Below are 13516 nucleotides of genomic sequence, written 5' to 3'. Positions count from 1 at the left end.
ACCAAGGCTAATGGTAACTTTCCCAGACATCATTGCATTTGCTTATTAAAAAGTAAGTTACAAAGCTGACCTGTTTTTGTTTTTTTTTTTAAGAAAATGAAAATGAACACTTTATCACTTTGAGACCAACTTCCTTTTAATGAGCAACTTTTTTTTTTTTTTAACATACTCCTGTCCCTCTGATGTTCAGGGTTCCTGAATCCTGAAAGCACAGGATTTTCCATGTAAGGAACAGCTTGTATTTTCAGCTTGCAGTGGCTCAGCTGAGCAACTAGTTGACAGCTTGCCACTATGAGGGAAAGTGAATTTGAAATAAATTTCTTCAATGTATCCAATTCAGCCTATCATATGGATAGCTCTGATTTTTCATTCTCACTTTTGAAGTGTGCAGCAGGAGCCATTCTTCACCAAATGCATTCAAAATTCAAAGAACTGACATTCATCCAATCAAGAAAATTAAATACTCAGTCTTTATAGGCTCACATTATTAGTTCTTAAAACTAGTGGAAGTTTTTTTTTGTTGTTGTTTTCCTGTAACTTCCTTAAGTGTTGCTTGAATTTCAGTTTCTACAGAACTCTGCAAAATGGTTAATTTTCCTGTAGCATGTGTTTTGGGACTTGGCCTTGCAACTTAAAAATGGTGATGTTAGTAGTGTCAAGAGACTACTGACACAAAAGATGTCTCTGGATATTAAAAAAAAAAAAAAAAGTAGGTGTTTTTATGCTCTGCCCACAAGTCATGTGTCTGTGAATTGTTTCTCGATGTTGTGATATTCTCATTAGATGGGGGAAATACAGAATGTCAAAGCAATAATTCCTCATGTTCCTTCTGTTTATAGAGAAAGTGGCGTGGAAGCGAGCAGTACGGGGTGTGCGGGAAATGTGTGATGTATGTGAGACGACTCTGTTCAATATTCATTGGGTTTGTCGCAAGTGTGGATTCGGGGTCTGTCTGGACTGTTACCGGCTGAGGAAGAATCGTCCACGTAGTGGTGAGAACTGTTTTTTTTTTTTTTTTTCCTACTGTAATCTAGGAAATAGCTGGCTATTGGGGATGGTTTGTAGGTAGTTGCTGAAGGTTTTGCAGAAGAGTTGCTAAGTATCGGCATGGGGATCTTTAGGTTTGGAATTCTAGCAATGCAGTCTTACGTGATGCTGTTCATTCTGTGTTTCCTTAAATACCTGTATTTCATCTATTTGATTAGAGTTCTTATATTAAAATTTTAACATCAGTAGGCATAGGGTACGTACTAAAACAGACTGCTGCATAGTTCTGTGTTTTCCTTAGAGAAGATATAAGAGTTAAATAATACTAAGCCTATTCTGAGCTATCACAAGATGGACTAGTAAGCAGACACTGCGGAGAAGTGCTTTCTGTACAAAGGAGTTGTTGGAAAGTTTTTTTTTTTTTTTTTTTTTTTCCTTGTTACGCTCAGATTTGTGATGCAGGAAAATGAACCTTGCTAAAAAAATAAAGGTACACTGTGTTTACAAAAGTGATTATCTGGTGCTTTTGTGTGCATTTGCATTGGGACAGCTTTGGTAGAGTGTATGCTGACAGTAGACCATCTTAATAAATGTAGGTCTACTAATGACAGTTATGTTGCTCTGTGAAGCCGATATACAAAATAGAATGTTAGTAAATATGAGTCCCACTGTCTACTTATTGTAATAAGTTGCCAGAGAGAACAGAATTAATTATAAAAGTAACATGTTATTGAAATAGATTAACTTTCCTTATTTTTGCATACTGCAACCTATGAAATTATTGTCAGAATACACCAAAAAAGAGCATAGTGTTCTTCAAGATGTTCTGTACCAGGATGCAATGGAAATAGCTGAAAGAATTCTTTCTGCATTTATGGACTCAATCTAATTTTGGAGAATATGCCCTACTAGGAGCTACTAAAGAGAACCGGGGCTGTTTAGTCTGGGGAAGAAGAGGCTGAGGGGAGACCTGATTGCTCTCTTCCAGTACCTGAAAGGTGCCTACAGTGGGAGCTGGGCTGGTCTCTTCTCAGTGGTGACAGGTGACAGGATGAGGGGAAATGGCCTCAAGTTGTGCCAGGGTAAGTTTAAGTCTTTACAGAAGGGGCTGTTAAGCACTGGAATAGGCTCCCCAGGAGGATGGTTGGGTCACCATCCCTGGATGCATTTAAAAACTGTCTGGATGTGGCGCTTAGGGACGTGATTTAGCAGAGGGTTGTTAGAGGTAGGGTAGTATGGTTAGGTTGTGGTTAGACTTGATGATCTTTAAGGCCTTTTCCAACCTGAGTAATTCTATGAAATATAAATTTGTCCGGCTACTTTCCATCTATTCACTTTTAGTAACTTTTTAGCTTTATTAAGTAGATATAATCACAGAAAGCATATAGGTTTTTTATTTTTTCAAACTGATCTGCAGGTATTCCTTGTGGAAAAAACTTGAGATGGTTACCGGAAGAGTTAGACTTACCCTATGAGAACACTGATATGATCCTCAGAAATTGAGGCAAGAAGGGAACTAAGATACTAGTAAAGTGAAAATGAATTTGGTAGTTTTATAACCTGGGGAATAGAAGTTGCTATAGTTCCAGTTCTAACCTCTTAAAATGTATTTAAATAAATAAATTTGGGTGGGTTTTTTTTTTTTTTTTTTTTTTCAATCTTTATTCCAGAGACAGAGGAGATTGGTGATGAGGAAGTCTTCTCGTGGCTGAAGTGTGCAAAGGGTCAGTCTCATGAACCAGAAAACCTTATGCCAACACAGATCATTCCTGGTACAGGTAATGCTTGAAGGTTGAAAGGTGCAATTTTGTCCCAGTTCTGAGCAAACAAGTAGAAAAGAAATCAGTTTGTTTTCTAGCTGTTGCCTTGTCTAGCTTAGATGCGGAGGAGGCTTCTGTTCTCTGTTGGCAGAAGTGCTGAAGGAATGGTAGCACAAGTGAGATGATGTTGTGAATTCAAAGTGATAATTTCTGGTTATAACTTTGACTACTCATGCGCAGCTATTTTCATCAATAATTGACTGATGTTTTTCAAGACTGTTCTTGATTATTTTTCAAGAAAGATGTTTTTCTTTTGAGGGATGGCATGGGAAATTAAACAGTGTTGACCCTTCACATAACTGGTCCTAGAAGCTAGAATTAGCACAATTTTCTGTGCTGTTCAGAGATTAATGTCATGTTATAATGCATGGTTTTAAAGGTACTTATCAATAATAATTCAAAAAGAAATAGAAGGCATTGAACTTGATAGTCAAAGCCATGTTTTTAGATTTCTTTATATGTGATTGTAAAGATTTAAATGTTATTCCAGCCCTTTACAATATTGGAGACATGGTTCATGCAGCACGAGGCAAATGGGGTATAAAAGCCAACTGTCCGTGTATTAATCGACAGAATAAATCGGTATTGAGACCAGCTGTCACTAATGGAATATCACAGGTACGTTGTTTTGAACTGAAATCATCATCATACTGTTAAATCATTTAGGCCTATCTGTTGTGAAATATGGACTTTCTTTCTCAGTATGTGTTACAAGTGTTTTGGGTTAGCAAAAAATCTTCCAGGGAACTTTTCAGAACTGTGCGCTGCAACTCTTATTTACCAAGTGGAAATCTGGGCTATTAAAAAGCCATTCATGAATCAGAACAAACCAGTGCAAGTAGCTTGCAGCATATGCATTTACTTTGTTACAGTTCCTGAAAATTATGCTGAAGCTAGAGGAGTTTTGTTACTATTCTCACACAAAAACAACAACAAAGAAACCACAAACCCACAGCTTCCTGGGAAAACAAAAACAAAAACAAAAACAAATTGAAAGACTGAGCTTGTGTTTTTTTTTTTTTTTAAACAAACAAACAAAAAACCAACTTGCTAAGCAGTAAATGATAAAAATTGAGGCTACAGCACAAGGTCTAATATACACAGAGAGCAAGCTTTTGTACTCTGCTACTAAATAAGCACAAAGGAACACTGCTGTTTACTTGACACAACCAACCAACCAAAACCCAGTGTATTGAATAAATGTTTTCAAGGTGAGTTCTTCCCTTTATTCAGCTTTTAGCAGATGTTTATGTTTATGTTTTAGCTTCCAACTGTTAATCCCAGTGCATCAGTCTCTGCAAATGAGAGCACCTTTTCCAGTGGAGCAGGAACAGCAGGAGTGGGGCAGTTAGAAATGGACAGTGTTCCAAAATCTGAAGCAAATGACAGTAGGATAGAAGAGCCTGTAAAAACAGAGACGTTATCAATCAGTAACACTGCTGAAACAAAGACCAACAGACCACTTTGCTCAGAAACAGCCCCGTCATCAGCCTTACACTGGCTTGCAGACTTAGCAACACAAAAAGCAAAGGAAGAAACAAAAGGTGAGCAGAACACACACCTTCTAGGGGTGGAAGTAAAAAATAAATGTTGATGTGCTGCTTGGTTACTATTCTTCACAAGAGTGCTTAGTCTTAGTATGGAAGTTTTTATTCAATTCATGTTGAAAGAAGAAAATGTTTTTCTTCAAAAAACCTGAAGTTGTTTTTCTTACAGGCTTAGGAATATGGAAAACTAGGATGATAATGATACAGCTAAAGAGAAAAATACTGTCTTGTGACTCCTCAGTTTATCTAATTTCCAGTATATTTATTTTCTAAGTAATAACCAGCTGGTATCTTGATGTAAAATGATAATGATTCATCTTAGATGCAGATTTGTGTATTAATTTCTGAAGTAAACAAATCTGCTCAGTGCACTGTATGAAGAGTGCATTTCCTAGGTATTGAGCAATTAGAGCCTATCGGAGAAGTCTAATGAAAGCTTAGAACTACTTTTAGTATTCAGTAGATTAACTATAATTACCAGTCTGAAAATAGTTGTTTACAATATACACCTTCCAGTTGTCACAGCACAACTAACAGAACTTATTCTTGTCCAAGTGTCTAGCAAAAACTACTTCATATGTTAGTGTGGAATGTTCTTGAATTTCTAACTAGTTTTGCATGGGTTAGCAGTTAACATTTGAAGTAATTTATATTGAAAAATTAATTCAGAAGGTCAAGGCGTTTTTTTTATAAGTAAGCAGATTATAAAGTTGTGGCTTATTGAACATTACTATCAGATAATCTACTGTGTTGCTCAAAACCTTAACAGTGTGCTAAAGGTAAAATGTGTCTGAAATAAGATTTTTTTGTGATTCTCTTTGAGGTGATATTCACTGTTGGAATGATGATTTACCACATGATTCTGTCAGTATCATATTTGATGCAAGAGCAACTTATCTCAGAGAACTTCATGATCATTTGAACTTTGCCTTCCATTTTTTCCTCAGTGTCATTATTTTTCTTGCAGAATCAGGGTCACTGAGATCAGTGCTTAATAAAGAATCCCACTCACCCTTTGGATTGGATTCCTTCAACTCCAGTACAAAGGTTTCCCCACTAACCCCAAAGCTGTTTAATAGCCTGTTGTTGGGCCCAGTGACATCTAGCAACAAAGCTGAAGGCTCCAGCCTCAGAGATCTCCTACACACAGGACCGGGAAAGCTTCCTCAGGTTCCATTAGACACAGGAATCCCCTTTCCTCCAGTTTTTTCTGCAGCTTCTACGGTAAGTAGTTCTGTAATTCCTTCAACAGTGTCTGTTCTAGGAAAGAATTTTGTGATCCAACAGTTTTTGTTTAAATTTTTTGTAGTATCTTATTGTCAAATATTGAAACAAATACAGTATTTAGCCAAGTCTACCATCCCAGAAAGTTGTAGATCATTTTGATGCTAGTTGTTAGTTTGTGATTTGATTTGCTATTGCCGTGAGAAGCTGTTCTTTTTGAGAGAATGTGAAAGTGAGTTAAGTATGGCCTTTAAATTGTTCAATTGATGATCCACTTCCCTATAAAAGCTCACTTAAATTCTGCATTTTTGAAAACACTGTAAGACTGTACCCCCAGAAAGGCAAGATCTTGTGAGCATGAACAGTATGATCTATCCATACTGTTAAAGCAGCAGAGGCTAGATCTGCTGAAGTTTTCTGTTGTGACTGTTTTCTGTAATATTTTTTTTCTAGGTAGCCTAGAGCAGCTTGTATTAAACTTTACCATAATAAAACAAGATATCTGGTTTTGTTCTTACTGAATCCATGCCTGTCTCTGTGCTGCATGTTACTTATTTCTGCATGTTTTTTTTGGTAGCAAATGTTCATGACTAAAAGCTGCATGAGAGCAGCTATATGTTAATGCGTATGCTGTTGCAAGACTAAAATTATGTCTGGTTTTACATCTTCTAGGGGGCCAAAGGTAAAGCCAGCCTGCCTAACTTCTTAGATCATATCATTGCTTCTGTGGTGGAAAATAAGAAGACATCTGATGCTGCAAAACGCGCTAGTAATTTAGCGGACACGCAAAGAGATGTGAAGGAAATGGTAATGGGCTTGAATGTGCTGGATCCACACACTTCCCACTCCTGGCTGTGTGATGGTAGACTCCTTTGCCTTCATGATCCTAGCAACAAAAACAACTGGAAGATCTTCAGGGAGTGCTGGAAACAAGGCCAGGTGGGTGATTACAAATTGCCAACCCATTATTTCTTCAAAGTGTTCTGGCAGTTTAACCTGTACCTTGCTTATTGTGTCTGTTCAAACTTTGGCCCATTGCTTTTGGGTGCAAATGATGATTGTATTGATGATTGATGATTTCAATTGTAGCAATGTAAACAAGGAATGCAGTGGTCCTGTCCACTCTGTGCTGCTGTGACTTAAGTATGTGTGCTTGTAGTGTGATTTGTGCTATACCTGCTCTGCCACATCCTTTTAGTGAATCCATTATGATTCCTGCTTGCATCCTAGCATTTACCTCATGCTTGATGCTTTTTGGCCTCAGGGGAAGGTCCATTCTTTCCAGCTGCAGCATGTACAAGAGTACGAGGGTTCCATAAAGTAACTTGTGCTAAAATTTTGGGGTGTGTTGTAGGCAGTATCTTATCTTGAACCTGCAAATTATATGAACCCACATGTTGTTTTGGACTCCTCGTGTCATGTGTTGAGCTCTCTATTGGATTATCTTAGTGGTCATTGACAAGTTAGATCTGCAGTCAAGAGAACAGGACCTTAGAACTGCTTCCAGTATAGCCGTTTCTTCAGATCTCAGTCTGTAGTGCTACAGCAGACATCTCTGGAGCCATTAAGGTTGGCCTAATCTGACAAGCTAAAGCTTAAGAAATGGATGAGCATCTGCTGTTGCAGAGGAAGTGTACCAATAAATATGACTGAATCTGATATCTGTTGGTGTTCAACATATGTTCTTAGCATTTGGGTTCTGCAGTTACCTCTGCTACTGTTACCTTCACTGACTATTCAGAATTAAGACCATCGGTGCAAGGCAAATACGTCCCTCATCTTCTATTCCGGAGAAGTCCTGGTTGTCAGCCTTGCTACTGTTATACTAACATTCTTGGCACTATTGTGCCTTATTATGGATTATTCACAAGTCATGCACACCACTGAGCTGTAATGGGGGAGCACAGTGGGCTACTTTGTAGCTCAGATCTGCTCCTGTCAGTGGAAGAATGCTTTTCAGTTAACTTCAGCATGTCCTATGGAACTTGACATTCTTTTCATCCCTTGGACACAAGGATTACTATCAGATACCCGTGAAATCTGGGGAGATGGAGCACTGCCAACTACAGATCTGCTGTTCCTAGGCAGCTCTCTAATAAATGCTGAAGGCCACTGTGCTTCGTTTGCCTGTCTAGAAACATAGCCTACAGCTGCTATTGACAGCTTTCCCTTAAACTGTAGCGGTTTTCTTATCCTTGTTCTTTTTGGAGTGTACAGGGATCTCATCTTTTTTTGAACCTGATGTCTTCAGATTTTTTGAAGGATTTCAGTTCAGTGTTTGGCACTGCTGTGGTGTCAGTCATCTGTCCTAGCTAAGAGCTCTTAAATTTCTGGTCAGAATGCTCATAATTTTTCCTGTTGTCTTGTCAGCAAATAATATTCTCGCTCAGAGGACGATCCTGAATAATTTGATGAAAGAGTTGCTCATTAGTACCTCTGCAGATAAGATTAACACTAGGTGCAAGATGCGGCCTATGACCATGAGATACTTAATGAATCTTGAGACTTACAGAATCTAGGGATGGGATTACTGAATTTTGTCAGTGGTGTAGCTTGCAGTGTGCTTCACCTTCCAAGTCAGTATTGATTCTGACCATGTCATATGTATTCTTAGTAAACTTTGATTTTTAGGTTTTTTCCCAGGAGATGGTAGGAATGTTTTTGCATGATTTTATCATTCAGAAGATATAGCAACAAACAAGTTGAATTCCTTGCTTATTCAAGGGTTCTCCAGTCATGTTGCACTCGCTTGTGTTTACTGCTGAGGTGCAGGCAGCAGGCTTACTGGAACTCTTTCATTACAGCAGTGGAGAAAGCCAGTGACTTAGGTGCTGCTGTCTTGGCAAGGCCATTGTAAATAGAAATTGTTCAAGCAGAGATTCTCTCAGCATACTCTACTGTATCACAATTCTCTATCAACTGAATTCCCATGTACAGTCCAGCTGTACCTTTGAAGTCAACATGATTTTTACCCCCTGAAAAATCACCTTCACCTTCCTCCTTCAGTGGATTGAAGAAGGTTAAGAAGTAAAATTCTTGACTACCGCTTGGCCCATACTTGCACCCTAGATATGAGACATATGACTTTCTTAGTCACCATAGCATTCCAAACTGGTATCAAAGGAAATTATTTTCCCTTCGCATGTGGATAACAAATAGCGCTCTTTCAGTGACATTCAAGAGCAGCAGCGTTTTTCAGCTATTTTTGTCTTAGGAATGATGATAATTAAGTTAAATTTTGTCTTAACCCAGATTTTGCTGGATTATTTTGCTGGAGAGGCAGTAGGATTATTTCTTTCTGGAGCTGTTCTTCAAGAGCACTTTGCTATCCTGTACGTGGCTATTGCTTGTTTAGGGATACCGTTACATGACTTATCTGAGAGAAACCTGTTGCTTTTTGTCTTTTCATGCTAGGCTTTCTTTTTTTTTTTTTTTTTTTTTTTTTTTTTTTTGAGATACTTAAAATTTGGAGTGGTGTTGGAGGTTTTAATTTGTTTTCTTCCTGCTTTTTGGGGGCAGATGTCTGGCAAACAAGTCCACTGTTTTCTTGTTTGTTTTTATCTTGCAGCTTTAGCTGCCTTATTCACTAGAGGGAGAACATTGTTTCTCTTCCACAGGAAATTCTCTGCTTAGTAGAGCAGGCTTCTGCTACATTTGTAGTACGTTTTTTGATATTACCGTCCAGGTGGTCAAGTGAATACAGCAGGGAACAAAATATGATTGTACTTACCTGTCCTGAAGAAGAATAGCTTATCTGTCAGCTTGCATCTGGCAGGAGTGTCTACCAATTCTATTAAAGGTACTGGGGTTTTGTTTTGTTTTGTTTTTTTAATGCATTTTTTCCCTCATCCATGCTACTGCGCTCTCATATTGGTGCATACAATTCTGCTGGGGAGGAGACTTGGATGGGCAATATTAAGAGTGATTATATGGGTCTGGAAGTAGTGGTCAAAGGCACAGGAGGACAGTTGGTCTTCTTACTGTTGTCAGTGAGGCCAGAGGCCTCAAAGAGAGATGGACTGATCCTCCATGTCAACTGTTGTTTGTGCATCAGGTTTTAGCAACAGAATTTTGGGGTTTTGTTGTTGTGGGGACATTTTTGAGCATCAATGATTGCTTGGAGGTGACAGGATCTATCCAGGTGGGATAAAAACACCCTTGCCAGCAGGCTGGCCACTCTGATTAGGAGAGCTACAAACTAGGAACAGCAGTGGAGGGAGAGGATGATAAGCAATCCACAAAGGAATTAGCTGACTGGGTTGGCAAGCAAGCAGTGTGAGGTAAAGTGAACAGGATGGGTCTTGTAGGCCTTTGCAGCTAAATCCAGGTTAAGCAGAGGTAGTTACTGAAGTGTTTTTTAAAGAGTGTATTTTCAATGTCACTTCTCTTCACCTCTTCCAGTTATCTTTGCTTAGAACTCTGGTAATACTAGGATATTCTCCTCAATTGCACAGAGTTCTTTATTCATGCAAATAAAACAGATCCACCTTTAAATCATTGCTAATATATAAGGTACAACTTGAAGATGATTCAAGCTTACATAGGCAGCAGTGACTAAACCTTAAGTTTTTGGGTTTTGTTTTTTTTTCATTTTCCCTTCTCAAAGTCTTAACTGTCTTGAGATTACAGTAGTTTAAAGGTAGTAAGAGAATCAAGTCATTGTAAACTTACAAGTCCTTGGCCAGTGCTGGGAAGAATTGCCTGATGTACCTTTTTAATGTAAATAGCCACTTATCCATTCCTTGATTTTGTATTAAAGAGTTGATGAACCATAATTGTATACAAAAATGAAGGAAATAGTTAAAAACAAAGACATACTGGAATATGAAGATGTTGTGTATGTTTTAACACAAATGCTAGTGGTAGTTACATTTTTGCTTAAAAAAGGAGGGTACTGGGACACACAGTTCTACAGAGATTGAACTTGAATTGCCAGACTCCTACCTTGCTGCTCTCATTCCTCCTTCTACACTGGGACAGGAGGAGGAAGGAAGATGGAGAAGCTTGTGAATCAAGATAAAGACATGGAGATCGCTTATCGGTCACTGACAAAAATGGGCGTAACCTGTGCAAAATTAATTTATTGACAATTAGAGTAGAATGATGAGAAACGAAAAACACACAAAATGCATTAACTGCACTCACCCTTCCTACTTGCCAGTCTCACTTCCACTCCTTCATTCCCTTCTTTTCTACCTTTCTCCACTCCTCCCCACCTTTCCCCCACTGAGTGATGCAGAGTTATAGGAAATGGGGGTTGCAATCAGTTCATAACACTTCTGCACTGTTCCTTTCTCCTCACCCTTTTCCCATGCTCCAGTATGTGGTCCCTCCCACAGAATAAACTTCTCTACCATGGTCCTTACCATGGGGTGCAATCTCTAAGGAATAGGCTGCTCCAGTGTGCGTCCCCCACATATGCAAGTCCTGCCAGAAAGTCTGCTCCTGTGATCTCTCCGTGGGGCTGCGTTTCCCACTGGGAGAATTCCTCTGCCTGGGCTCTCCATGAGCTGCAGCTTCCTTTAGGTCAAATCTACCTGCCTCCATCATGGGCTTTTCCACAAGGTACAGAATGGAGATCTGCTCTGGTGTTGGCTGTCCATGGCCTATGGGGGGGCTGCCTGCAATCACAGATGGTCCTTTCCATGTGCTGCAGGGGAATCTCTGATCCAGCACCTGAAGGACCTCATCCTTCTTCACTGACCTTGGTGTCTGTGGGGTTGTTTCCTTCGAAGTCTTTCCCTCACTCTTCTCTTAGAGCTGCTGCAGTGATTTGTATGCTTTCTTAAATGTATTATCACAGAAGTGGTACCAGCATCTGTAATAGTTCCATGGTGGGCCTGTCTTGAAGCTGGCTGGAACTTATCTCACAGAGCTCGGCCTTTGTAGTCTCATGGCTACCAAAACCTTGTCTGTCACGGAGTTGACCAGATCAATCTATGTCCGTGACAGGGGTGACAGGCCTCCGCCCTCCCCCCCCCACCCCAGTCCCACAAAAATGGGAAGGAAGGAAGGGAGGAAAAGAGCAGCGGCAACAATCTATGGAGGAAAACTTATTTTACTATAATATTGGAATACAAGATAACACAATATATATACAATTTAATTGAAATTGAGATTAATAAATCAGACAAGATGAGAGAGAGAGAGTTCCCGGAGCCGAGTCAAACCTGAAAAGCTTGGAACGGCTAGGAAAGCACCCTCCAGCACCCACTGCAAGGCAGCAAGAGAGCGCCCCCCCCCCACCTGGAAGGGCCAGACCCCGTGACTTCGGTAATCTACAGGGATAGGTACCTGGGATTGGGGCAGTGACACTTTAATGCCCCGTACACTACATGATGTTTTGATGTGGAATACTGAAACCCGAAGTAAAAACAAACAAACAAACAAACAAGAACCATAGAACCATGACATTGTCACAGAAACCCAATACACTTGCCTAACGCAATATCACTTATAAGGCAGCTGCACATGGCCTTAAGTTTTCTGTGGTTCTGGCTATACGTTTGATGCGTGAAAAACGGAAGTGAATGAAAATAGGTTTATCATGTCTTTTGTATAAAGATAGCTAGGAGTCTTACCTCTTAAATTTTGCAAACATATGTAAAAAAATAAATTAAAAAAAAATTGGTTATAATGGAGTAAGCATGCATCTTTGTATTCTCAGCCCGTGCTGGTATCTGGTGTTCATAAGAAGTTGAAGTCAGAGCTTTGGAAACCAGAAGCTTTCAGCCTGGAATTTGGAGATCAAGATGTAGATTTGGTGAACTGCAGGAACTGTGCCATAATTTCAGACGTGAAAGTGCGTGACTTCTGGGATGGCTTTGAAATAATATCTAGTAAGTAATACTTACAGCTGATTAGTTATAGTTTAACTGAGCAGTATATATTCCTACCTTCAGCTTCTCCTTTTTTGGTATTTTTTTCAAACAACAACAAAAAACAGTCCTGGCAGTTATCAGCATCATCCAAAGAAGCCATTTCTCCTTAGTTGTTGTGAACTGTACAAAGTATTCTATTGGTGAAGAGCTGGACTACTGAAGGAAAAATTAGGCACGTTATTTTGATGTGTCAAAAGGTGATTCATTTAAGGGGAAACTTTTTTTTTAACTTTCCTGAATGAAATTAATTATCCATTGTTGTTATTAAGATTCTAAGTAATTTGGCTACCCTTGCTCTCCTTCCAGCATCAGCATTTAATGTAAAATTGAAGGGAACCTGCAGCAAATAAATTGGGAGTTACAAAGTAGTTCCATAGCAGATCTTTTGCAAGTACAAATATATTTTTATATGAATAATGAATAGCAATGCTGTATGCATACCTTATGTGATAACTCATTGCTGATGCTTGAGATCTGCTTTGAGAAACCCTTCTGTCAAGTGTGGATGTGCAAGTTAACCACCTAAATTACTGGGGATGAAACTGATCTGTCTTGTGCTGGTCAAATTAAAGAGCTTCTGAAAAGCAGGAGGCACTGTTTTAGGTTGTGCACACCTCCAGCAAAGTGCTCTTACACTTACAAATGTTAGCATTGTGACAGTTCATTGCAAGGCTGCCAGTTTTTTTGGAAGCGTTGTCTACAAAATGGATTCTGTATTTATTGCTATGTGCACATAAGAAAAATGGTGAACTGCTGAACAACTTAATGAAATGAATGTTTGTTCAATATCAAATAAGATGTTAGACTTTTAAAACGACAATATTCCCCCCAATAATTGTCCAGTCAAAGAAATCCCAGCTTTTGACTTGTATTTGTATTGTTCCAAGTACAGTCTTGTATTTTGTACTGTTAATTTTCATACTGTTTCTTTTTTTACTCAGAAATAAACAGTCTGGAAGGATATAATGGTGTGGTCTTTTTCTGTATTAACTACAATTAGTGGACTTCACAAACTTTTTTTTTTTTTTTTTTTTTTGCAAGGGCCATTCATAAAAAT

At 38.9% G+C, this 13516-nt stretch overlaps 1 protein-coding gene across 2 annotated transcripts in view; it reads left to right on the top strand.

The window, feature by feature from the left end:
* Positions 1-13516, top strand: part of KDM3B (lysine demethylase 3B) — a 50233-nt gene that overhangs the window by 28175 nt on the left and 8542 nt on the right. Inside the window, exons 11-17 of one of the 2 annotated variants that reach the window (XM_042881506.1) lie at positions 840-992; positions 2658-2765; positions 3298-3425; positions 4072-4351; positions 5322-5578; positions 6251-6517; positions 12246-12417. In XM_042881506.1, the coding sequence (XP_042737440.1) occupies positions 840-992; positions 2658-2765; positions 3298-3425; positions 4072-4351; positions 5322-5578; positions 6251-6517; positions 12246-12417 (1365 nt within the window). The remainder of the gene's footprint in view (positions 1-839; positions 993-2657; positions 2766-3297; positions 3426-4071; positions 4352-5321; positions 5579-6250; positions 6518-12245; positions 12418-13516) is intronic. The other variant, XM_042881507.1, reaches the window with a different exon arrangement.

The sequence above is a fragment of the Lagopus leucura genome, unplaced genomic scaffold (assembly GCF_019238085.1).
Source record: "Lagopus leucura isolate 7727_CA_CO unplaced genomic scaffold, USGS_WTPT01 Super-Scaffold_100030, whole genome shotgun sequence".
Taxonomy (NCBI): domain Eukaryota; kingdom Metazoa; phylum Chordata; class Aves; order Galliformes; family Phasianidae; genus Lagopus; species Lagopus leucura.
The sequence above is the reverse complement of the archived record's forward strand: the minus strand, read 5'-3'. Positions and strand labels throughout refer to the sequence as shown.